Source organism: Pteronotus mesoamericanus, unplaced genomic scaffold (assembly GCF_021234165.1).
Source record: "Pteronotus mesoamericanus isolate MK-2021 breed Mesoamerican mustached bat unplaced genomic scaffold, CSHL_Meso_final scaffold_21, whole genome shotgun sequence".
In the NCBI taxonomy this organism is placed as follows: domain Eukaryota; kingdom Metazoa; phylum Chordata; class Mammalia; order Chiroptera; family Mormoopidae; genus Pteronotus; species Pteronotus mesoamericanus.
Window position 1 is genome coordinate 98689 of NW_026555310.1, and position 25309 is coordinate 123997.

Here is a 25309-nt window from a genome sequence, read left to right on the forward strand (position 1 = left end):
GTTCCATTTTTCGCTTTTTGAGGAAATTCCAAACTGTTTTCCACAGTGGCTGCACCAGTCTGCATTCCCACCAACAGTGTACTAGGGTTCCCTTTTTTCCACAACCTCACCAGCATTTGCTGTTTGTTAATTTGTTAATGATGGCCATTCTGACTGGTGTAAAGTGATATCTCATTGTCGTTTTAATTTGTGTCTCTCTGATGGCTAGTGATGCTGAGCATCCTTTGATATGTCTCTGGGCCCTGTATATGTCCTCCTTGGAGAAGTGTCTGTTCAGGTCCTTTGCCCATTTTTTAATTGGATTGTTTGTCTTCCTGGAGTGGAGTCTTGTGAGTTCTTTATATATTTTGGAGATGAAACCCTTGTCCGAGGTATCATTGGCAAATATATTTTCCCATACGGTTGGTTCTCTTTTCATTTTCCTGATGTTTTCCTTAGCCGCACAGAAGCTTCTTATTTCAATGAAGTCACATTTGTTTATTCTTTCCTTTATGTCCCTTGCTCTAGGAGACATATAGGTGAAAATATTGCTGCTTGGAATATCTGACAGTTTTCCTGCCTATGTTGTCCTCTAGGACTTTTATGGTGTCATGACTTACATTTAAGTCTTTTATCCATCTTGAGTTTATTTTTGTGTATGGTGTAAATTGTTGGTCAGTTTTCTTTTTTGTGTGTGTAGCTGTCCAGATCTCCCAACACCATTTGTTGAAGAGGCTATTTTTACTCCATTTTATGCCCTGCCCCCGTTGTCGAAACCACAGAGACATGGGTTTATTTCTGGGCTTTCTATTCTGTTCCATTGGTCCATATGTCTGTTTTTATGCCAATACCAGACTGTTTTGATTACAGTGGGCTTGTAATATAGTTTGATGTCGGGTATTGTGATCCCTTCTACTTTGTTCTTCTTTCTCAAAATTGCTGCAGCTATTTGGAGTCGTTTATGATTCCATATAAATTTTTTAAGTGTTCAATATCTGTGAAGTACATCATTGGTATTTTAATAGGGATCGTGTTAAACCTATAAGTTGCTTTGGGTAGTATGGACATTTTGATGATAATTCTTCCGATCCATGAACACGGTATATGCTTCCATTTATTTGTGTCTTCCTTAATTTCTTTCTTCAGTGTTGTGTAGTTTTCTGAGTACAGGTCTTTTGCCTCCTTGGTTAAGTTTATTCCTAGGTACTTTATTTTTCTTGTTGCTATCAGACCACTTTTTAAATTCCTTCATAAGACTCTACTTTAAAAAAAAAAATCAGTTAAGTATTACATATGTAATCATTGACTGCTTTGTTTCCCTACTAAATTGTAAGCTTCCTATGGGCAAGAACTCTCTTGTTTTGCTTATGATTATTCCTCTATATAAAAAATAATGCTTGACATGCATGTGGTACTCAATAGTTGTAAAGTGAATAAACTTAGTAAGACTTGAAGTAAGGTAGTGGCTACTTTGAAAGGAATGAATTTAAAAGAGATTTGGGATATAGAATTTTAAATATTTATAGGCCAGTTAGATGTGGGTGTAATGAAAGATGACTCCAAGTTTGAGTAGTGATACCTTTAGGTTGGGAGGAAGAGAAGCCAACTTTGTGCAGTAGAGAATATAAGTTCAGTTTTGGGCTTAAGTGTCTTTGAGACATACACTTGGAGATGTCTAGTAGTCATTTGGAAATGTGGGTCTTCTGCTCAAGAGTTGAGAGCTGATATTAAAGGTTTGGGACTTATTAAAAAAAAATTTATGCAGTGCCTACCATGTGCCTGCTAACATAGGTGCTGGAGATACGGCAATGAGCAAAGCAGACAAAATTCTTGCTGTTGTGGAGCCTGTGTTTTACTGGGGGAAGGCACAATAAAGTAAAATTTATAGTATGTCAAATAGTGATAAAGCCTGTACAGAAAAATAGGAAAACAGGATAGGGAGTACAGCTGTTGTAATTTAAAATAGGGTGACTTGGGAAGGCCTCAGTGAAAAAGGTGATGTTTAAGCAGAGACTTAGAGGAGGTAAAGGAGCGAACCTTGTGCACAGTGTTATAAGAGGGCCTTGTAGATAACTGTTAGGTCTCTGTCTTGAATAGAGGAATGACATGTTCTGACTTAAATTTTCAAAAGATCACTTTGACTACCCTGTTAAGAATGTACTATAATAAGGTGCAAGGGCTGCAGAAGTTTTACAATAATCGGATTAAAAAAAACACCAGAAGGGATTAGATTTTAAATATATTTTGAAGTTAGAGCTGATAGGATTTGCTGGTGATTTGATTCTGGGAAGTAAAAAGCTGTTAATGCAAGTGGAATGAGAAAGCCAAAGAAGGAATCTTAGTAATATTGGTATTTACAGGGTTGAGTGAAAGAAGCAGCTAGTGAGCTAGCAAGGAGGCTGAGGAGAAGGGATTAAGAGGAAAATGGAGAGTTAGAGTGTGCACATGAGAGCAGTGTTGGCATCTTGGTAGTTAAGATTGGGTTTAAATCAGGAGACCTGAGCTGACACATTGGATCCACTATTTTCTACCTGTATGATTTTCGAGAAAATTATTGAATTTTTTTAAGCCTTAGTTTCTTAACTTTTAAGATAGGATCATAATACCAACTATTTAGGTTTGTTGTCAGGATTAAATGAGGAAATAACATTCAAAGTTTAGCATGTATTAGTACTTAAAAATAAATTTGAGCTTCTGTTGTGTGAAATGTTAAAAATAATATGAAATGTCTCTGCCCTCAAAGAGTTACAAACCATATCAAGAGATAACATATGAAAAAGCTTTGAATCAAAATTCAAGATTAGCAAATAGAAGAAATCACAGGGAAATAAATGATTAGTGTTAACTGTATTATGTAGTGCATTGATTTTTTTTCTCTGTAGGTTGGATAGATAGAATGGAAAATGCCTTATTGGTACTGAAAAATAAAATTTTTGGAAATTAATTTTTAAATAGGTCATTCATGTACAAGTTCACAATTCTAAAGGCACAAAAAGGTATATGGTAAAGAGTTTTCTTCCTTCCCTTGTCCTTAACAAACTACTTCTTCCCAGTGTTAACTTACCTGTCTCTTGTCCAGGCATCTTGTATATATACATCATGTAGAGTGTGGGATGTGTGTGTGCGTGTGCATTATTTTTTACAATAACATTAAAGTTAGTGGGCTGTATAGTGTTCTATAACTTTGTTTTTTAAAATAGTCTTATTGAAATATAGCTCACATACCATACAACCCACTCAATATAATTTGCTTTTTAAATGTGCTAATTTAAAATATTTTAAAGTTAAATGCATATCAAAATGGGTAAGATTGGATATTATAAGTTAGTTATTGAGTCTCTAAAAGATTTTTGTTTTACTATTAACATAGTTGTATCCTAAAAAATAGTATAATTTACTATTATACTATTTACTATTATAGTATAAGATACTATTATTATACATAATTGTATAAATAAGTAATTGTATTTACTATTAACATAATTAACATAAAGGAAATGTGCTAGAAGCAATGACTTCATTTTCAGCTGTTTTGTGTTTTCACTCATCTGTATTCCCTTTGAAATTTATGTCCTAGTGTATGAGCAGAACCCAACATAAAATAACTAAAGTAATATTATACTTTATATAGTTATGATATGTAAAAACCACATGTAACATTTTTATTTGACCAGGGAAGGGAAATGGAGGTGCTGAGAAGACTGCTGAATAAACCATAGACTCGAAGTTAGGAACTGGGAGCCAGTGGGGGGCTGAGATTTCAGTGACCAAAGGCAGTGGTAAGGTCAGTGGTCAGCAGTGATGAATAGTACCCATGTAAACAACCAGCTGTACCATTCTGACAGCTCCAAGTCTAGATTAGACTATATTAGATCAGCACCCTGTGCAAAAACCATCTCTGACTGCACATTTCCTTTTCATTTGGAAGTTTTTGTAAACTTTTGCCTAGGTACAATTTTGGGATGGAAGAAGGGGGAAACGGCTCTCTTATTAGAAAGGTGAACTCTGAATTGCCTATTTACCAAAAATGTTACTTAAACTGGGGGAGGGGGGAGGGTTGAAGCTTCTGGGAAAAATGAGGAGTTACGGAAAATGGAAAAGCTGTATGGCTTTGCAGACAAACAACCAGCACCACTTAAATACACACACACACTCTCTCTCTCTGTCTGTCTCTCTCTCTCAAAATGTTATGACTTCCGGTCAAGATGGAGATAGGTAAACATGGCTCGCTGTCTCACACAGCCATAGCAAAAATTGCAACTGAAATATAAAACAGCTATTACCCAGAATCATCAGAAAATCAAGCTGTGTGAAAGTCCAGCAGCCAAGGAATTAAAGAAGTCACATTCATCCAGAGGGATAGGAGGGGTGGAGACGCTGAACAGGTAGTCCCACACCTACATGTGGGGGTAAAAATTAGGAGGTATACCTTTGGGAACAGGAGGAGATCCCAGCTCCAAACCATACCACCCAGCCCAGGATTCCAGTGTCAGGGAGCTAAGTCCCTATAGCTTCTGGCTGTAAAAACCAGTGGAGGTTGGGTGGTGGAAGAAACTGTGGGATTCTCAGGTGTCTCTTAAAGGGCCAGAAACGTACTTAGGAATTAATGCAGACTGACTTCCTCTGGGATCCAGCACCAGGGCAGCAGCTGGAGAGGCACCAGTGGCACACAGGGAGAAACTGAAGTGTCTGATATCAGGGTGAGTGCCAGGGGACAGCTTCCTCCTGGACAAAACCCTAGAGGCCAGGCATTGACCATTGTCCCTTTTCTGAGCCCTCCCCCACATGGAGCCACAGAGTGGAGACCTCGTATCTTAGACTCCATCAGCCTGGTTCACACGGGTTGCCCCACCCTGGTGATTACCTAAGGCTCTGCCCCATCCAACTTATGTGTGTGCGCGTCTCCCTCCCTCCATGCCTCCCTCCCTTTCTTTCTGATTTCATTTATTTATTTTCATAGAGAGGGGAAGGGAGGGAGAGAAACATCAGTGTTTGGTTGCCTCTTGTGCACCCCCCACTGGGGACCTGGCCCACAGTCCAGGCATGTGCCCTGACTGGGAATCAAACCAGCCACCCTTTGGTCTGCAGGGCAGCACTCAGTCCACTGAGCCACACCAACCAGGGCACATGTGTGCTTTTCTACAATAGGCTGCACTAATAAGATGGAAGTCAAAGCAGCTCTACCTAATACATAGGAACAAACACAGAGGCTGTCAAAATGAGGAGACACAGAAATATGTCCCAAATGAAAGAACAGAACAAGACTCCAGAAATAGAACTAAACAAAATAGAGATAAGCAATCTATCAGATGCAGAGTTCAAAACACTGGTTATTGGGAAGCTCAAGGAACTCACTGGGTACTTTAACAACATAAAGAAGACCCAGGTGGAAATGAAGGTTACACTAAATGAAATAAAGAATTTACAGGAAACCAACAGTGGCTTGGGTGAAGCCAAGAGTCAAATCAGTAATTTGGAACATAAAAAAACATTCAATCAGACCAGCAAGAAGAAGAAAAGAGTTTAAAAACAAAGGCTAAGGAACTTCTGGGACAACTTCAAATGTACCAACATTCACATCAGAGACGTGCCAGAAAGAGAACAGAAAGAGCAAGAAATTGAAACCTTACTTGAAAAAATAATTAAAGAAAACTTACCTAATTTGGTGAAGGAAATAGTATATAGGAAGCACAGAGGATCCCAAACAAGATGGACACACAGAACCATTTCGTTAAATCATAATTAAAATGCCAGAGGCTAAAGATAAAGAGAATCTTAAAAAGAGCAAGAGAAAAGCAGATAGTTACCTGCAAAGGAGTTCCCATAAGACACTCACCTTATTTCTCAAGAAACTTTGCAGGCAGGAAGGGACTGACAAGAAGTATTCCAAGTGATGAAAAGCAATGACCTACAACCTAGATTACTGTGTCCAGCAGAGCTGTCATTTAGAATGGAAGGGCAGATAAAGTGCTTCCCAGACAAGGTAAAGCTGAAAGAGTCGATCATCACCAAGCCCTCATTATATGAAATGTTAAAGGGACTTATCTAAGAAAAAGATCAAAACTATGAACATGAAAATGGCAACAAATCCACAACTATCAACAATTGAATCTAAAAAACTAAGCAAACAAGCAGAACAGAAACTATCATAGGTAGGGAGATCATTTGTAGGGTTATCATTTGGGAAGGGGAAGGGGGAGAATGAGGGAAAAGGTGCAGGGATTAAGAACTACAAATTGGTAGGTATAGAATAGACAGAGTGATATTAAGAACAGTATAGGAAATGGAGTAGCCCATGGACATGGACTAAGGCACGAGATTGCTGTAGGGAATGGGGGATACTGGGTGGAGGGGGGCAAAGGGGGAAAAATTGGGAAAACTGTAGTAGCATAATCAATAAAATATATATTAAAAATAAATAAAATGTTAGGTGATCTCTAGGTTCTGGGATTACCTAAAACTTATTTTCTTTTATACTTTTCAGAATTTTCAAATTCTGTGTGAACATACTACTATTTATATAGTAAGTCAAAAACCTTTTAAAAGTATAACTAAAATGCAATACTTGTACTTCAGGAAGCCAAAAGGATTAAAGTACCAAGGTGGGAAAAATCAGGATTCTTAAGAAATGAACCTAGAGGTCACTTAGAGTCTAAATTCTAGATTAATGCTATTCAAGTCTAATCTTGTCTCATTTCCCACCCAGTGTCTAACACTTACAAAGTACTTACTAGGTGCCAAGCACTATTCTACAATAAATGCTTTATAAATACTTAGTGATTTAATCTTCATAACAACTCTGGTAAAGGTACTGTTTCATTATCCCTATTTCATGAGAAACTGAGGCACGGAGAGATTGTTACTTACTTAAGTTTACACAGCTGTTAGTGGTAAAGCTGGAATTTAAACCCAGGTAGTCTGGCTTCAGAGGCCATGTTAGCCTCTGCAGCCACACTCCACACTCCTCTTGCCATCCCCTCCCAAGAAGTCTGCATATGTATTAATGCTTGTTCTTCAAGTCTGCAGGCTTCGTAGTCTCACTTTTGTTGGGGAAGGAAGCCCAGCCAAAGCAATACAGACTGTAGGTGGTGCCTCCCAGACACAGTGCCCACAGTGCTGTCGTCAGTTTATACAGAATGTTGTGGGTTCCCCTGTCTTAGGAGTACACCCGGAAGGTTGTTGATAGCCTGAAAGAGTTTCTGTTCCTCGGCCACTAGATTCTCTAGAGCGCTTCCAGGCAGTTGGTTGAGCTAAAGGAGTGAATCAGTGCCTGGGAAAGCTGCATGGCCCTCATTCTGTGTAGGCCTCTTCAGTTGGAGTCACCTCCCTGCCACTCCACACTTTTAATGGGTGATTATCTACCATGTTTCTCAGTAGAGGGTGCTATTGGCTTGTTTAGTAGGTCAAATCTCTACATACAGGATGGGGCCAAAGTAGGTCTGCAGTTCTTATGGAAAATACAATAATAAATAACAGTACACGCATAAACTCTGTTTCACATACAATTGTAAATCTACTTGCACTCTACCCTATATTATTGCTGCCTGCTCGTCCCACTCAGCTGAATGTTCGACCTGACCAGTTATTGTTGGGAGGGAAAAAAGCTTCCTCTCTCCATTTTCAGGTTCTCTGTTTTGAAAAACCTAGAGATGCCCAGCATATTCTCTTAATTGTAAAGTTCTTTCTCCTATAGGAATCTGCTTTCTAACTTCTACTGGTTGGTCTATAAACTATACCTCAGAACAAGTAAAATCTTTCAGGCCAAACATCTATGATATTTGTGCACTGATCTGCATATAGGGTTTCTGGAGCCTCCCTTTTCCTTCTTGTTTTCTATTAGCATGTTCTCATGCTTCTTAAAATAAGAGTCTGGAGCCCAACAAGTCTGTTGCATCATTAAATATATTCTGTTCTTCAATTAACCATAACCTAGAATTACTTTGGTAGCAAATCATATTAACCCTCTGCGCTTAATCATCTAAAACCCTGGGGTCTTTATCCTTTGAGTTACTGTTGAGCCCGATCTTGCTCATCTGGTTTTAGAACAATTTAAGTTTCAAATATAATTATAGTACTTTATAGGTATATCTTATTTCTTCTAAATTGAATCTTTTTTTTTTTTGATTCATTGTTCTTCCTGAAGAGCTCTTCCCTTGCCCTTAGCTTAGTTCTGTCAGTAATCCATCAATTCTTCCTCCTTCTGTTATCTGCAAACTTGGTAAGCATACCTGTTACATCTTTAGTCAAGTACTGATTTTTAAAATCTTCAACAGAATTCTGTGGTATGCATTTCGATATTTTTTTCCATTTTGACATAGGTGTTTTAATTGATTCATTGTTGACATTAAGCTGGCTAACGCATTTACCTGAATCTACAGTGATCAGACTTGAATGCATATTTATGGTATGTTTCAGTAAAAGATCTGGAATAACTGAAGAATCTGCTTTTAGATAATTAGATTTTATACCTAAAGATTAATTTTTTTCCATTAGCTGGTACAATAATTTTGGGGGCAGAGAAATCTTTTTTCTATCAAAAACACTAAAGATTTGTAATAATAAGTAGTTGCATGAATAGATCAGAATTCTATTAAAGTAGGATGTTTATTCATCATGTGTTAGAAAAGTCCTCTTACATATTGAATATTAGAAAGAAGTAAACTATCTTCATGGACCTAGAGGCTTGGTGGGATTAAGAGCAATTGTTTGGGATTGAACTTTCTTTTTCTTTTTTGTGAGAACTACAGTTGACCCTTGAATAATATGGGTTTGAACTGTTCAGGTCCACTTATACTTGGATTTTTTTCAATAAATATTTGCGGTACTGTAAGTATATTTTATTATTTTTTAATAACATTTTCTCTAGCTTAGTATATTGTAAGAATATAGTATATAATAATGTACAAAATATGTGTTATTTATGTAAGTAAGGCTTCCAGTCAGCAGTAGGCTATTAGTATTTATGTTGGTTTTTCTTCTTTAAAATATGTTTATTGATTTGAGAGAGAGAGAAAGAGAAACATCGATATGAGAAAGAAACATCAGTTGGTTGCCTCCCATATGGTACCTGGACCAGGAACCGAACCCCCAACCTTTTGGTGTACAGGATGATGCTCCAACCAGCTGAGCCACACTGGGCAAGGCCGTAGTTACATTTTGAGGGATTCAGAATTTATATCTGTATATTCGATTACATGGGGCATCAGCACCTCTAACTCTACATTGTTCAAGGGTCAACTGTACCTCTCTTTTTTTTCACTAGTTTCATTGTATTAACTAAGGAAAAGTTTTACTCTTTTTTTTCTCAGCTTGCTGAACTAAAGCAGGAATGTCTTGCTCGTGGTTTGGAGACCAAGGGAATAAAACAAGATCTCATCAACAGGCTCCAGGCCTATCTTGAAGAGCATGGTAAGTGCTTTGTGGAGGCAGAGTGGTGTGATTAAGGGTATTAATTTCTAAGTTCTGCTGTATGGAAGATTTCTTCTTTTCCTTTACATTGTTGGTGGCATAAACGCTTAATTAACTATACCAAGAAAACTCTTGTTTATCCAGAACAGTGGTTATAATGCAAAGAAATGCTCCTTCCCCCCCTTTTAATACATTGTAATTTTATTTCAGCAAATTATTTAAAAGGAAGTATGGTTAAAAACAAGTATCGTTAGCCTGAGAATTGGAAGATTTGAATTCCAATTCCTCTTGTGCCAGAAATATACTGGGTAACTCTGGACAAGTGTCTCTACCCTTGAAATTCATAAACCTAGGTAACCTCTGGTCCCTCTAGTTCTGATATTCTCTAAGTCCGCCTTTTTATTTTTTTATTTTGTTTTTTAAAGATTTTATTTATTTATTTTTAGGGAGAGGAAGGGAAGGGGAAAGAGAGGGAGAGAAACATGATGTGCAAGAGAAACATTTGGTTGGTTGCCTTTCATATGCCTCCAAGGGACCTGGTCCGCAACCTAGGCATGTACCCTGACTGGGATCAAACTGACGACCTGTTTGCAGGCCAGCATTCACTCCACTGCGGGGCTAATTCCACCTTTTTTAAAACAATTTCATTGCCTGCGCCTGGTGGCTCGGTTGGAGCATCATCCTGTACACTAAAAGGTTGTGGGGTCAATCCCCAGTTGGGGTGTGTACAGGAGGCAAGTGATTAACATCAACATGTGGTTGCATTTTGTGTGCCCCCTGCTGGGGACCAGACCTGCAACCTGTGCGTGTACCCTACACTGGGAATTGAACCTGTGAACCTTTGTTTCACAAGCTGGCATTCAGTCCACTGAGCCACACCAGCCAGGGCTGTGTTTTTGTTTTGTTTTGTTGTTTTTTAAAGATATATTTTGTGGCCTATGGCTGTGTTGTCATCTAGTATATTCATTCCATTTCCTGAAAAGTGTTCTACAATGTGTAGAATCCACCACATTTTACTTCACCCAGTGATAGACATCTGTACTGCCTCCTGAACTCCTTATTTGATGTTCCTTAATATTCTTGTATGAGAGTCTTTCTGGGATATATACTCAGGGTTGCTAATAAATACCTATATAAAAGTGTATACTTACCATGACTAAGCACTGCCAAATTGCTTTCCAGAATTGCTCTGTAAATCTGTAGAGTGTATGAGGGTTCTTGTTTCTCCTCCACAAATCTGTCCTATCCTATCAAGTGCCCTACTTTTTGCTAATCTGTAGGTTGTTTCAATTTATATTTCTCTAATTATTAAAAAGTTTAAACATTTCTTGTGTTTATGGTTCTTTGAGGTTCTCCTTCACTCATTTTCTTGGGGTTTCCAACATTCACTTATGAGTTTGCAAGCCATTTCTTTTATATTCTAGTAACTGTTCCCTCGTTGGTCTTAGACACTAGTAACTTCTTTGTCATTTGTTTCTTTTTCCATGGTGTTTCTAAAACATCTAAAATTTTTCTTATAATTGATTTTGCTTCTGGGTTTTGTTCTTTTTGTTTAAGAAATCCTTTACCACCACTAAATATTAAAGGTGTTCTTTCATATTACTTTATATTAATGTTTAAATTTGACTTCATCAGTTTAGTTCTTCAGTCCATCTGGAGTTCAACTTTATATTAATGTTAGGTAGAGAAAACAGTTTTATCTCCATATGGAGCAAATTTTGTAAGCATTAGTTCTGCCTTTATTATTGAATTTTATTTTGGGAAAGAAAAATGATTGTAATTTTAGCCTGAGTACAGCAATCAATATGGTTATGTAGCAGCGCTTGACCTGAATATTTTAATATTCTTTAGCTGAAGAGGAGGCAAATGAAGAAGATGTACTGGGAGATGAAACAGAGGTGAGTTGGAAAGAGAAAGGCTAGTAGTGACTGCCCTGGCAATGTGCCACTACCTTGGCCATTGCTTCACATCAATCATTAGAGGACTTAAATGCTAACTCACTAGGGGAGCGTCATGGTGGAATTACATTTCTGAAAGACTGATTCATTTTAGAGTTCTCATATTCCTCTGTTGACAGGTTTTTACTCTTGATTTATGTGAACCATCTTGTTTCATTTGTTTTTAGGAAGAAGAACCAAAGCCCATAGAACTGCCTGTCAAAGAGGAAGAACCCCCTGAAAAAACTGTTGATGTGTAACTATTTCTTTTTTGTAATCTGAGTACAGAGCAGATAGTTCTGGGGGTTTTTTGGTGGGAGGCATAGTGTTTTCACTTTGTTTACCTTTTATGGCATTTTAAAATTTCTCATTAGATTATATATTTTCAGAAGAGTCTATTTCATTTCAAGTACATGGTCTCAGTGAAGCAAACTAGTTTGTCTCTGGGTTATGTAATAGATGATTAGGATCAGGAGACTTCAAGCCCAGACCAATTGTAGGTCTCCTGGCCTTTGTTGTATCACCATAATAAGTGATTCTCTTTCTGTATAGAAAATCATACAGATTCTCTGCATATAAAGAATTTTGTAAGGGAAGATGGTGCTGACCAGAGATTTTTGTGTCTCAGATAACACTGTCCTCTCTTCCTTTTTGATTTACAGGGGAGTAGGGGAGGGCAAAGAACTAAAGTGGAAAGTAGATCTTGATTTATTTATTTTTAAATTTTTATTTATTGATTTTTAGAGAGAGAGGACTGGGAGGGGGGCGGGAGGGGGGAGAGAGAGAAACACCTGTTGTTTGTTACACTTATTTACATATTCATTGGTTGATTCTTGTATGTGCCCTGGCTGGAGAGCAAACCTACTACCTTGATGTTTCTGCATGATGCTTTAACCAACTGAGCTACCTGGCTAGGGCAGATCTGAATTTATTTAAACTATCCCACAGTGTTATCGTAAACATGTTTTATTTGGGGCCCTTTCCACAGATGTCTGGCCATCTTATACTCCACATTAAGAACAGTTGAGTCCTTTTTAACATTTTTGAGGTAATATGTGGACTAATAAAAAATTAAACAGTATGAACCCTGAAGTACCCCTTGTTTTCACTTCTATCTGATTTCCTAGAGGTTTTCAATACCTTCTTTTGTAACGTTTTACATGGTGTGTGTATATATGTTTATACAGATAATATGTGCACACTATATATATTGTTGGTTTCTTGATTTTTTTTTTCCCCTTATATCTGGAGATCTATATCATACAGTAATGTTCTTATTTAAATGTTAGTTAATGTACTAGGTAAGGTTCTAAGTGTTTCACATATATATTCATTTAATCTTCAAATCAATCCTGTGAAATAGGGATAATTATCCTAATTAGCGTAGGACTCTTTTTTTTTTTCAGCTTGTTATTACGGGAAATTGTAAACATATGTAAAAGTTATGCAAATAGTGAAATAGGCCCTGAAATACTCGCGCACATTTATGCATGTTTAGTAGTTATCAGCTTAAAACCATATTCTTTCTAGCAGCTAATAGTACTCCATTCCAGGGATGAACAGTAATTTCACCAGTTTCCTGCTGATGGGCATTTAGACTGTTTATAATAGCAAAAAATGGAGTGCTGCATGTCCTTATGCTGGAAGTGTTTTTATACTTACGCAAATAAGTCCATAGGATAAATCCCTAGATTTGCTGCATCACAGGGGATGTGCATTTAATGTTTTATTAGATTTTATCATATTACTGCTTTCAAAAACCTTTAGTTATCTTCCATTATAAGAGGTGTGTGTCTAGATGTAATGCTTTGAGAAAATGGCTTATGAGATAGCTTTAGAATAGAGATGTTTTGCCCTGACTGGTGTGGCTCAGTTGGTTGGGTGTTGTCCTTCAAACAAAGAGGTCACTGGTTTGATTCTAGTCAGGGCACATGCCTAGATTGCTGGTTTGGTTCCCGGTCTAAATGGATTCTAGAGGCAGCTGATCTGTGTTTCTCTCTCGCATTGATAATTCTTTCCTCCTTTTTCTCTCTTCCCTTCTCTCTAAAATAAACAAATGAATAAATAAATAGAGATGTTTTGGGGACCTCTGGGGCAAGAAGGCAGATCAGGTAAATACAATGATAGTTGGCTTGTGATTTAAAAATAATGAAATTGAAAATTTATAGAAGTTTATTATCCTTTGAATATGTAAAATGTGTGATTCCTTTAAAGAATTTTAATTTTATTAATGAATTTCTAAACAGGGAAGATGAATGTGTATGGAGGTGGTCATTTTGTTTTTTAGAGGGAAGTAATGGTTAGACTAAATATCTACAGTGCAGAAAGGTTCTGGGTCCCTTTAGTTTAGATAGTGTTTTGTATATGACTGTGGGTTGGAGAGAAATTTCAGTAAAGAGATGAAATTTCCCATGAGTCCCAGAATGTGATGTGTTTTTATTGCTTGTGCTTAATTGTGCCTGAGGGCATTAGAATGAAATAGGAGGAGGCTTCCTCTCTGGGGTTCCCTTTTTGCTGAGGTGTACTGCAATGATTGTGGTTTAAGACAGGAATGTGAAGGAAGTCATTAACCTGGGGCTGGTGGAAAGAACTGCTTTCTTAATGGCATTGGACTTCAAGAAAAACATTAAACTTCATTGTCCCTTTTTGCTTGAACATGGCAGAGGGTTTGGGAAGGAAGAGTGACCGGGAAATAGGAAGAATTCAGATTTTCTTTAAAAGTCAGAATATTTAGGGCTAACTCAGGTCCTTTGAACATTCAAAAGGAGGTCCCCTTGTGTCATCTTTGGCTTGAGTGTCTCCAAAAATATTCCTGTTCTAACAGTTTGATTTTTATTTTTTATTTCCTTGTCAAATCAGTTAAATATTGTAGGACTTAGTTATGGTCAGCAGGGGGCACCCATTGCTTATTTGTCAGTTCTGGGACCTCCAACAAAAGGATGGGAGAGAGAGTAAGTTCCTGTTCCAGAATTGCTTCCTCTGAAAATGCCATTAAACCATTACTACCTTTCAGGGCATCAAATGGGAAAAGTGTCTGGGATATTGGAACAAAAGCCGCCCATGTCTCTAAACGAGGGACCTTAATGAGACTGGTTATGACCCACAGTTTTATGGGAGTTGTTTGGTGGAGGGTTAATGCCTTTCCATTTATGCTGGGTACTTCCGAACTTTGTCTCCCGCCCCTGTGGTCCCCCCTCTTTTGTTTTTTCTTAAGCCTTTTGACTTGTAACTTAACATGTTTTCCTAATTCAGACTCCTTTAGCCTTCCCCCCCCCCCGCACTCCCTTTGGCATTTTATTTGTCCCACTTTGTTCCAGCTGAAGCTACAATCCCCATGGGAGGAATAAGGAATTTGTAAAAGAAAAAAAACAGAGCTTGTGGAGCACACATTAATTGTTTCTGTGATGAAAATTGAGAGCTGGTGTTTAAATGAGGGTTGGAGGCATAGTTATTAGTCCAGAACTAAATTTAAAGTTCCTAAATTGAATGGTTTCCAGTATCCTTTGAGTACTTCCCTTCAGCCCAATGTATTTAACCAGACTTCTTTCCTAATAACTTCCATATACTTTAGCAAAGTAGCTTAGTCTGTTACTGAACTCTTATAAATAGATGACAGTCCAAGGAACTGAAGTTCTAGTGGGCTTTATAGTTTTTTGGTCTAGTGGATGGTAGACAGAGATGGTGCAGAGGACATGATTTGGGTAAACTCTTACACAATTCTAAAGTTCTGGGTTAGAATATCAGTTTTCTAATTTAAAAAATCTCTTTTCTCCAGGGCATCAGAAAAGAAAGTGGTAAAAATTACATCTGAAATACCACAGACTGAGGTGGGTATTTTGCTTCCTGGTAGAAGAGCAGTCTCTCTGTATCTTTCTGTTTCTTACCCTTTATTCCATCTGTATTATCACTTTAAAAAATTTACTCATTCTGTAAATCAGTATTTACCTGTCAATCAGTATTGACAAATTTTGGTATTAATGTATTTTTCCACCAACTGCACTTGAGGAAATATTTGGGCTGGCATAGTCACCTTTGAAGCCCTAGTCTTTTTGTATATAGCACTGTGGTCTTAGTGGTAAGTCTCTTTCAGATGTTTACAAACTAGGATTGGAGTCTGGGAGGATTGTGTCTTGAAAGAGATGAAAAGTAACAAGGGAAGATGTCACCTTTAAGTTATAAATCACTAGCTAGTGAGATTGAAATTTCTCTTGATTCTGTCTTTAGATCTCTGAAATTAGGTTCCAAGATCTGTGTTGGGTTGGTTTTTTTTTTGTACCTTAAAGTAAAGGTGGCATAGAACAACACTCTTCATTTCTATCTGAAAGAGTACCACCAGCGTTGGAACCAAGCTGTTCCTTTGATCCCTTTTCAAAGGTCAACTAGACACTGCTTTTTGTCTTCTTGGCTTCGTGAAGAATGTGGGTTTTATTTTATTTCTTCTCTCTTGTTTTAGAGGATATGAATGTAATAATAGTCTTTTTGTGTTTGCTTTTTGGAAAAGGCTGTTAAGTCCTCAGATGGTTATAACCTGATATCCTCTAGGATTGTCAGTATTCTCAGTTTAGACATTACTCCTGATGTAATTTAGAAATTATTCCTGATGTTCTAAAGAAACACACTTCTAAACAACTTTTCTCTTAAAAGAAGGAAACCAGAAATTGAATTTTTATTTTCCCCTTCTTTTGTCCATTATCACTTAGAGAATGCAGAAGAGAGCTGAACGATTCAATGTACCTGTGAGCTTGGAGAGTAAGAAAGCTGCTCGGGCAGCTAGGTGAGTGTCCCCAGCCTTTTGAACCTGAGATAGCACTGGTATGGAGGTGAAGAGCTGTGATCCTAGGTTTGAAATTCCTTCCTTCCTTCCTTCCTTCCTTCCTTCCTTCCTTCCTTCCTTCCTTCCTTCCTTCCTTCCCTCTCTCCCTCCCTCCCCCCCTCCCTATCTATTTATTTGAGAGAGATAGAGGGAAGGGGAAAGAGGAAGAGAAGCATTGATGTGCAAGGGAGTCATCCATTGGTTGCCTCTCACATACCCCTAGACAGAGACCTGGCCCGCAACCCAGGCATATACCCTGACTGGGAATTGAACTGGCAATCTTTCATTTTGCTGGCCAGCAGTCAGCCCACTGAACCACACTAGCCAGGGTATAAATATAATTATTGACTCTAAGTAGGATATAGGCCTTGCTGAAAAGAAACACTTTTTTTGCTCCATTCAGAACCCTCTTGATTTGGATATCATTGCTATAAATGGTTTTTATTATCAAGCAGGGATTTGTAATAGGTAGAGGTCAGGAACTAACTGCTACTTCCAATTCTGGTAAGGCTTCCTTTTAGCTTATTATCTGGACTCTTGGTGAGAAAAAGAGTAAAAGAGACTTCTTTCATGGGCTTGTTAAAATTAGCTAATGATTGCAAGGCTTGAGATCACAAGCAAGAAGTGCCATATGTATACTTGACACGGAGACCAGGAGTGTGAACAGCTTCCTAAAATTTAGCTTGTTTTTCTTTCTACAGATTTGGAATTTCTTCAGTTTCATCAAAAGGTAAGCATCCAGAGACTCTTCTGAGAAAGTTACCTCTACAGTCTTATTTTCTGGCACAACAGATTTCATTTCTCCTAATTAAGGTAAACTTGTTAGCTCTAGAAACCTTAAAGAGATTATAATATTTACTTCTTTGCTTTAGGTAAAACTATACTTAAGCCTTTCTGGGGAATTTAGAGAGGGTACTGAAGTTAAGAGAATAGGAAGAAGTACCAGCGTTTGTTTTTCTTCTCTTGGACATTTTCAGAGAAGTTTCTAGTACCTTGCTTATTCTGGTGCCTCCAATCAGCATATAATTAGAGTGTACCTGTCCTGTGTTATACTACCTAGTGTAGTGGTATACTACCTAGTGTAGGGAAAGAGAATCTTTTTTACCTCAACTGTCTTCTTAGGAATTTACAAGGAAATAATCTTGGATATACTTATAAACTTAGCCACAAGGATGATCATGCAGTAATTATAGTGGTCAGTAACTGGAAATAATGTGATATACAGTAGAGAACTGGTTAAGTAAATGCATACGATAGAGTAGTGGAAGACCATGCAGAAGTTAAAAATTACGTTGAAGAATATTAAGTGAAGATATTAAGTGAAAAAGGCAAGTATAAAATTTGCAGTGTGTTCCCATTTTAGTAATAAAAGTGCATGTATGGCTAGGAAAAAGATTAGAAGGATATATGCTAAATTGTTAATACTCATTATCTCTGATAGGTAGAGTTTTGGGTGACTTCTTTCTGCTTGTCTCTGTTTTAGAATTTCTACAATGAATGTGCATTTTGTGATAAATTAGGAAAAAAGTTATTATTTTTTAAAAGCACATAGTCAATCCCTGTTTTCGGAGACTTACAATTTCAGTGTAGTTTCCTAATCCAATACAGTCCTCCTAGTGATCTGCTAGTAGTTTCAAGTATGTTAAGAAAATGCCCTCCAAAGATCTTAAAGTATTTCCCTGTGGTTTTTCTATTTTTTATTTTAATTTTTTTAAAAGTTCAAGCAGTGTTTTTCTTTAATTTTTTTAAAGATTTTTTTTATTTTTAGAAAAGGAAAGTGGGGAGAAAGAGTGGGAGAGAAACATCAGTGTGTGGTTGCCTCTTGAGCAACCCCCATTATGGACCTGTCCCACAACCCAGGCATGTGCCCTACACTGGGAGTCGAACCAGTGACCCTTCAGTTCACAGGCCGGTGCTCAGTCCACTGACCCACTTGCTGTGTTTTTATTTTTTAAAGACCAGTGAAATTCTGGCTACTATCACTGTGTGTTTTAGAAATAAGATATTTTCTGGCTTTTAGTTATGTCAAGAGATATAATAGGATTGCTGATAGTACAACAAAAATTACTAAAGACATTAGATGGTGCTATTTGAAGAACAAAGAAAAAAAATTCAGATTAATTCCTAGTCTGAAAAGGAAATCTAATCAAAAAAGTAAAATAATGTATATATAACATTTACAGTGTTATTATATAACTGACATCATAGAACTACAAAGTAGCTCTTAAAAGAATAGAACGTGTAAAAGGAATTATATAGTTTTATGGGTGAGAATATAAAAGCACCTAATAGTTCTTAGTACATTGGTTGTGGTAAAAGTTGAATTCATACATAAAATGTTGGCTCTGGCTGGTGTAACTCAGTGGATTGAGTGGCAGCATGCGAACTGAAAGGTCATTGGTTTGATTCCTGGTCAGAGCACATGCCTGGGTTGCAGGTGTTCGAGAGGTAATCAATCTGTGTATCTCTCGCACATTGATGTTTCTCTCTCTTTCAATTAAAAAAGAAAAGTTTATTAGGGAACCAATTACAAAATGGAGATTGCTTAAAATAAAATTTTGAAAGTCTTAAGTAAATAATTATTGACTAGATTAGGGTTGACCCTATAGGCCAATTTACTACTTGCTTAGTGATAATTTCAGTACAGAACATTGTCTTCAAGAGGCCATAATTTTTACTCAGTGATAGTAGCTCTGCTCTTTTTTCCAGATATGACATTTTTCTCTCTCTTTATTTTAACAGCCTTATTGAGATATAATTCATATACCATACAATTCATCCATTTAAAATACATAATTCAGTAGTTGTTGTTGTTGTTGTTGTTGATAGGGTTGTGCCGCCATTATCACAGTCTAATTTTAGGACATATCAGTCACCCAAAAAAGAAACCCTGAACCTATTAGTAATTGTTTTCCATCCCCTTCCCCCAAGCAACCACTGATTTTTTTTTTCTATATATATATAAATTTATGTTTATATAAATGGAATCATATAATTTATGTTTTTTTGTGACTGAATTCTTTCACTTAGCATAGTGTGTTCAGGGTTCATCCGTGTTGTAGCATGTATCAGTATTTCATTTCTTTTTATTGTTGGATAATGTTCTGTTGAATGGATATACCACATTTTATCTATCCATACATCAGCTGATGGTTCATTTGGGTGGTTTTCACTTTTTGTCTACTATGGACAATGCTGCCGTGAACATTCATAGACAAGTTTTTGTATGGATGTATATTTTCGTTTCTTTTTTTGTGTATACCTAGGAATGGAATTGCCAAGTCATATGATAAACTGTGTGTAACTTTCTGAGAACTGCCAAACTGTTTTCCAAAGTGGCTATATCATTTTTATGTTCTTGGTAGATGCAGATAGGATCTTTGGATACAATCTGTCTTGTCTTTCTCACCATAAAGGACATTTGTCTTATATACTATTTCTGTGCTATCTAATTTGATTTGAAGACTATAGACTTCCTTTATGACTTTTTAAAATATTAAATAAAACTTTTTTCTTTTTTAGGCCTGTCATCTGACACCAAGCCTGTGGTAAGAAATCTTTCCTTATACCTTAAGAGCCAGAGCTTAACTCTGCAGTTAGTTTTAAAGCTAGAGACTCCTCCTCCTCTCCAGGTCAGAGGAAACTCTGAGATCATATGAGCTTGGTGACTGTTTTCAGTAGTGGTTTTTGGGTTTTTTTTTTTTTGTCCTTAATAAAAAGAATTTTTTGAGGTACTAAGAGGTCAGGAGAATTGCCACATCTTCAAAAAATGCTATAGCAATCTTCCTTCCCACCACTCCTCTTGAAAAAATGAATAGATTTGTTAGAGGACACAGTCCATGTAACTCTTTGCTTTATGAAGTTTTAGGCTGTGTCAAATGGCTTTGGATGTCTAATTCTTAATTACCACGAGAGAATCTATGAAAGCAATTTAATGAGTTCTATTTATAGATAGTGGTGTTTTTAAAGACTACCCAGTAAATGTAAAATCAGAAAGTAAAGACTAGTAGAATAAGACACTTCTGGGCCATTGTGACTAGTAAACATGTTTAGAAAATGGAAACAGGATATGGTAAAATATGTTCAGTTCTATGAAATCTTGCTCTTGGGGGTACAGTTTAATGAAAATGTCTAAAATACTTTCGCTACGGTGGCCTCACTCATGAGTATGCTCAGGCTTCACAAGAGACTTACCTCCAGTGTCCTTTTCTGGCAAAAAGAAGGTCTTCCCAGTAAGACCAGGGAAGTTGCCAAAGCCAACTCCCATCAGCAGATGCGGAAGCTGGTCAAAGATGTACTAATCATCCGGAAGACTGTGATTATCCATTTTGAGCTTGATGCCAGGAAAACACCTTGGCCTGCAAGAAGGGCAGGCATATGGGCAAGGTAAGGCAAAGGGTACTGCCATTGCGCAAATGCCTGATAAGGTAACCTGAATGAGGAGGATGAGAATTCTTTGCCTGCTGCTCAGAAGACACTGTGAATCTAAGAAGACCACCGCATGTGTCACAGCCTATACCTGAAAGTGAGAGGTAACATGTTCAGAAACAAGTGGATTCTTGCCCTGACTGGTGTGGCTCAGAGAGTTGGGCCTCATACCACCAACCAGAAGGTCAGGAGTTCAGTACCTGGTCAGGGCACATCCTAGGCCTGGGTTGTGGGCCAGGTCCCCAGTTGGGGGCATGCAAAAGGCAGCTAATTGATGTTTTTTTCCCTTTCTCCTTCCCTTTTCCTCTCTCTAAAAATAAAAAATTTTTAAAAATGGATTTTTATGGAACACATTCACAAGTTGAAGGCAGACAAGGCACACAGAAATTTCTGGCTGACCATTCTAAGAGCTGCAGATCTAAGACCAAGGAAGCACAGAAGCACCGTGTAGAATGGCTCCAGGTCCAGAAGTAGGAGATCATCAAGACTCTGTCCAAGGAGGAAGAGACCAAGAAATAAAGCCCCACCTCTCTTAACCTGTACATAGTGGCCTTGGCAATTACATACATTAATCATTCAAAATAGCCCTTATCTACCTTAATTTAAAAAAAAATGTCCCAAATGTCCTTATGATAATGTCTTGATATATCAAGGCTTTCAGGAAAAATGAAGAAAACTGAGTAGAGTACTGGTGATAGATTTGTGTTCTGAAGAAAGTAGATCTGTAGTGATCATTCTTTTTGCCAGGAGTAGAGTTAAAAACTATTTGCATAGACTATAGGAATTAATGATTTTGGACTGTGAATGGTGGACATGTTGGAGGTGATGATTTAGACATTTGTTCGCTTTTTCTAGCAGTTTTCCCACTTTGATCTTAAATCCCCTATTTAAACTCTTGCCACTTTCAATGAATGCAGGAGGCAGGGCTGAATCTTTCACTGCACTCCAGAAGAGGCCTTTTAATAACTAGTGGCATGGATGGGTGCTGCTTATTTTCCTAATTTGGCACATAGGGTATCTTTGATGTTGTAAGCTTATTTAAGTCTTATTTTTGGGCCATAGTTTCTGCTTTCTGTATTTTCTGTTTTGATTTTTTTAATACAGGGTTTTTTGTTTTGTTTTTGTTTTTTGTTTGTTTGTTCCCCTTGTGCTTTTGTAGGTTAACCTGGACAAGCTAAAGGAAAGAGCTCAAAGATTTGGTTTGAATGTCTCATCAATCTCCAGAAAGGTAAAGTACTGTTTTTGCAACATTAGAGCATCTTAGGGGCTACTAGGCTGAGAGTGTAACACTTTGTTTCACACAGTTCTTTGACTATCACCTCTTCACTGGCTATTATTATATTACAAGCATTGTTTCACAAACCTAATTGTTTTTTTTCCAGATTGTTTTCATAGCTTCTACTCAGGCTGTTTGAGCATACTGTATATTTTTCTTGGTTATTGAAGTGGTGGCAGGGTTAACAGAAGACCATCATTGAAAAAAAATGATTAGCTCTGATTGGGTGTGTCTCAGTGGATCAAGCTCTAGCCTGCGTACTGAAGGGTCACTGGTTTGATTCCCCGTCAGGGCACATGCCTGGGTTGTGGGCTGGGTCCCTGGTAGGGGGTGTGTGAGATGCAACCAAACGATGTTTCTCTTTGTCTTTCTCCATTCCCCTCTCTAAAAATAAATAAAATCTTTAAAATTTATTATTTCCCATTTGAGTATGGAAATACTGACTTTCTGGAAATTCATTGGAAAAATTGACCTGACAGTGGTTATGTTTTTGCTAAGGAAAAAAACTGAACACTGAAAAGTAAACATTTGTGCTCCTGTAGGACTCATAACTTTACTTACAACTGTGTTTCATCTTCCTTTCTTTCAGGTTATATATTTGATGTTTACCAACAATATAACATTAGCTCTGTGTGCCCAGCTTGATGCTGAGACCATAGATATTCAGTAGGATTATTTGCTGGTTTATATGAGATTTTTAAAAATGAGGAGTTGAGATAGGCAAAGTATGTGATTCTTAAAGCACATACAGCTTAATTGGGAAGAGTTGTTATAAACCCAAAGTCAATTGTGTTTTGCTAGAGTCCAAGAAAGGGTGCCTTGGATCTGTTGCCCTGGTTCTCATATATCTGCTTTTGTATGTGAGGGCTAGGTGTCTGAGAATCTCAGCAATAATTTCACTCTTCTAAGGAATTATGTGTGTTTGTATGTTCCATCAAAATTAACTAACTTGAACATATTTCCTGTTACTCTGCTCATGTGGACACATTCCTGACAGGAATTTGTCCTTCATCTATACTGTCCACCTGAATTATTTTGATAGCATTTCAGGTTTTTTCTTCCCTTCCCTAGGGTCTTTTTCCATATTTGACCTGATTTCATTTTTGGTCCACAGGAGGCTAAGTAAAACATGAAGACATACCTTAATTTATTTTGTTACTTTGAGCAAAGTATTAAATTTATTTGGTCCTCGTCTATAAAAATGGGAGTAACACCTAACACTATGTTTGTGAAGAGTCAATAATTATATATTTGAAGTTTCCTAACATAGTGACACTTTGGCCCTCAATAAATACTAGTTTTCTTCTTTTTTAATTTTCACCCAAGGATATGTTTATTGATTTTAGAGAGAGAGAAAAACATCGATGTGAGAGAGAAATATCGATCGGTTGCCTCCTGTATGCGCCCTGACTGGGGATCAAAGCCGCAACCTAGGTATGTGCCCTGACCTAACTGGGAATCAAAACTGCAACCTTTTGGTGTACGAGATGGTACTCCAACCAACTGAACCTCCCCCAGCCAGGGCTCTTCCTTTCTTAGTTCAGTTCTGTTGGCCAGCTGCCTTTATAATTTTAATTGAGTCAGTTAACTTCTGTGTTTTATTTGATCATTGAAAAGATTTCAGTTCTCATTTTAAATCTCTAAAGGGTTATAAGTAAATAATGGTAATTTGCAGAACTCGGACTATATGAGTTCTGTTCTCTAATCACATTCATTGTCACACGTGTTCTAGAGTGGTGTTTCTCAAATTCTGTGGCAAAGACTAGCTTTTTAAAATTTCCAATTTATTGCAAAGTGGTACTTGTGTGAAATACAATTAAAATGGCACAGCAGTGTTAAATTACTTTGGAAATGGTTAAACACTCTCAATTTCTGGACTTACTGCAGACTGGTAACAAACAGTGTAGGGACCAGCACCAGGGGGCAGACCACATTTTGAGTAGCAGTATATTAGAGTATGTGATTTTTTCCAGGTACCGCTCTGCTTGGAGGTTTTTGACTTTTTGAGATGTCTTCTTTGAGTATAGATTCCACATAGGTTGATCATAAATCCTGATTTTCAGAATCATCCTAATTTTAACAGCTTGCTCTAATTTTTCCCATAAACCATTAAAATGTCCCAGAAATGCATATATTTTGCTGTTTAGACCATTACTTTCCAATAGAACTTTCTGCTATGATGGAAATATTCTACAGAATATTCTATTAAATAATGTTATTTAATCTAGTAGTAATTAACCACATGTGGTTATTGATCACCTGCAATGTAGTGAGTGTAACTGAAGAACTGAATTTTTAATTAATTTAAATAGCCACGTGTTTATTGAACTATTCAGGTCTAATAAGCTAATCTCCCACACAGCTTTTACACTTAGAAGTAGCATGGGATTCCTTTGTCAGACTACATAAATTGAACCACTGTTTTGGTAGCCCAGAATTTTTAGGGCTTGTAGAATATAAGCAGTTTTAGACAGAATCAGTAGAAGGAGCGAAATTGGAGAAACAGAAGTAAGATAAAAGAAGGTGTACTTTTTTTTTCCCCCAAGTAACTTCTTTTCTAGAACTTAGTGTCCTACATCCAAATCTTGACATTGTGAATTAGACACATTTTTGGTGAGAGTTGCCTGGTTTGGTCTTATGTTTAACTGTTCTTTATCACCAGAGATGATTTGTTACCTAGTATTTGTTTGGTTGGCCAAGGTAGTGATGTGATTAAGTTTGTATTTATGGAACAGCCAGATCAGCACACTCTGTCCACCTTATTTTGGGATCCTAGGTCTAGTGTAGCATCCTCCTACATAATTTGGCACAGATCTCTTTCACTTGGATATGAAGCCAGTAGTGATACATTAGTAGATGGTGTGGAGATGCCTCTTCTTCATCCTAGTATCCTAAGGAGTACAGTGAGAAACCGACCTCCTGTCATCTCCGTTTCACAGGGTGTGTGTGTACTTGATCCAGCTTAAGACTGATTGCTTGCTGCTTTCTCTTTAGTAGATTTTACTGCAGATCAATTTATATGATAAAGAGAAAGTGTGCGAGAGGAAGTAAGCCATGGATCAGTGGTATTTATGACTGATTTTTTTTTAACTTTCGCAATTTGATTATCTCTTCGTAGTTTTTATTTGCTTGTGCATATTACCCGTTTGAGGATACTGAACCTCAACTCTTCTTCCTAGGTTGACTTTTGCATGACTGCATATATTTCAGTTTTCGGCTCCACTAGTATACTATACACATTAGGCAGTGAACAGAAACTTAAATCTGTCTCCCCCACCCCCCAGTCATCTTCCCTCTCTTGCCCTGCCCAAGAAAGGCCTGTCCATTCATGTTTTCAGCTCAAGTCTCAGTGAATAGAATCCTGTTGGTTTAGGATAATGGGAAGTGATGGGGCAAAGAATGGCACTGGCATTTATAGACATTTTTTACACAAGAGGCTGTAAATTGTCCCCTCTAACTCTTTGGATT

The 25309-nt window shown here is 37.4% G+C and overlaps 1 protein-coding gene and 1 pseudogene across 1 annotated transcript in view; both read left to right on the forward strand.

Annotated features, from left to right (window-relative positions):
• SARNP (SAP domain containing ribonucleoprotein) overlaps nt 1-25309 on the forward strand; it is a 51660-nt gene that overhangs the window by 4260 nt on the left and 22091 nt on the right. Inside the window, exons 2-9 of the mRNA XM_054590984.1 lie at nt 9288-9387; nt 11239-11285; nt 11513-11580; nt 15100-15151; nt 16025-16098; nt 16839-16867; nt 19660-19685; nt 21725-21793. Of these exons, the coding sequence (XP_054446959.1) occupies nt 9288-9387; nt 11239-11285; nt 11513-11580; nt 15100-15151; nt 16025-16098; nt 16839-16867; nt 19660-19685; nt 21725-21793 (465 nt within the window). The remainder of the gene's footprint in view (nt 1-9287; nt 9388-11238; nt 11286-11512; nt 11581-15099; nt 15152-16024; nt 16099-16838; nt 16868-19659; nt 19686-21724; nt 21794-25309) is intronic.
• On the forward strand, nt 19898-21711 carry LOC129084785 (60S ribosomal protein L19-like; annotated as a pseudogene).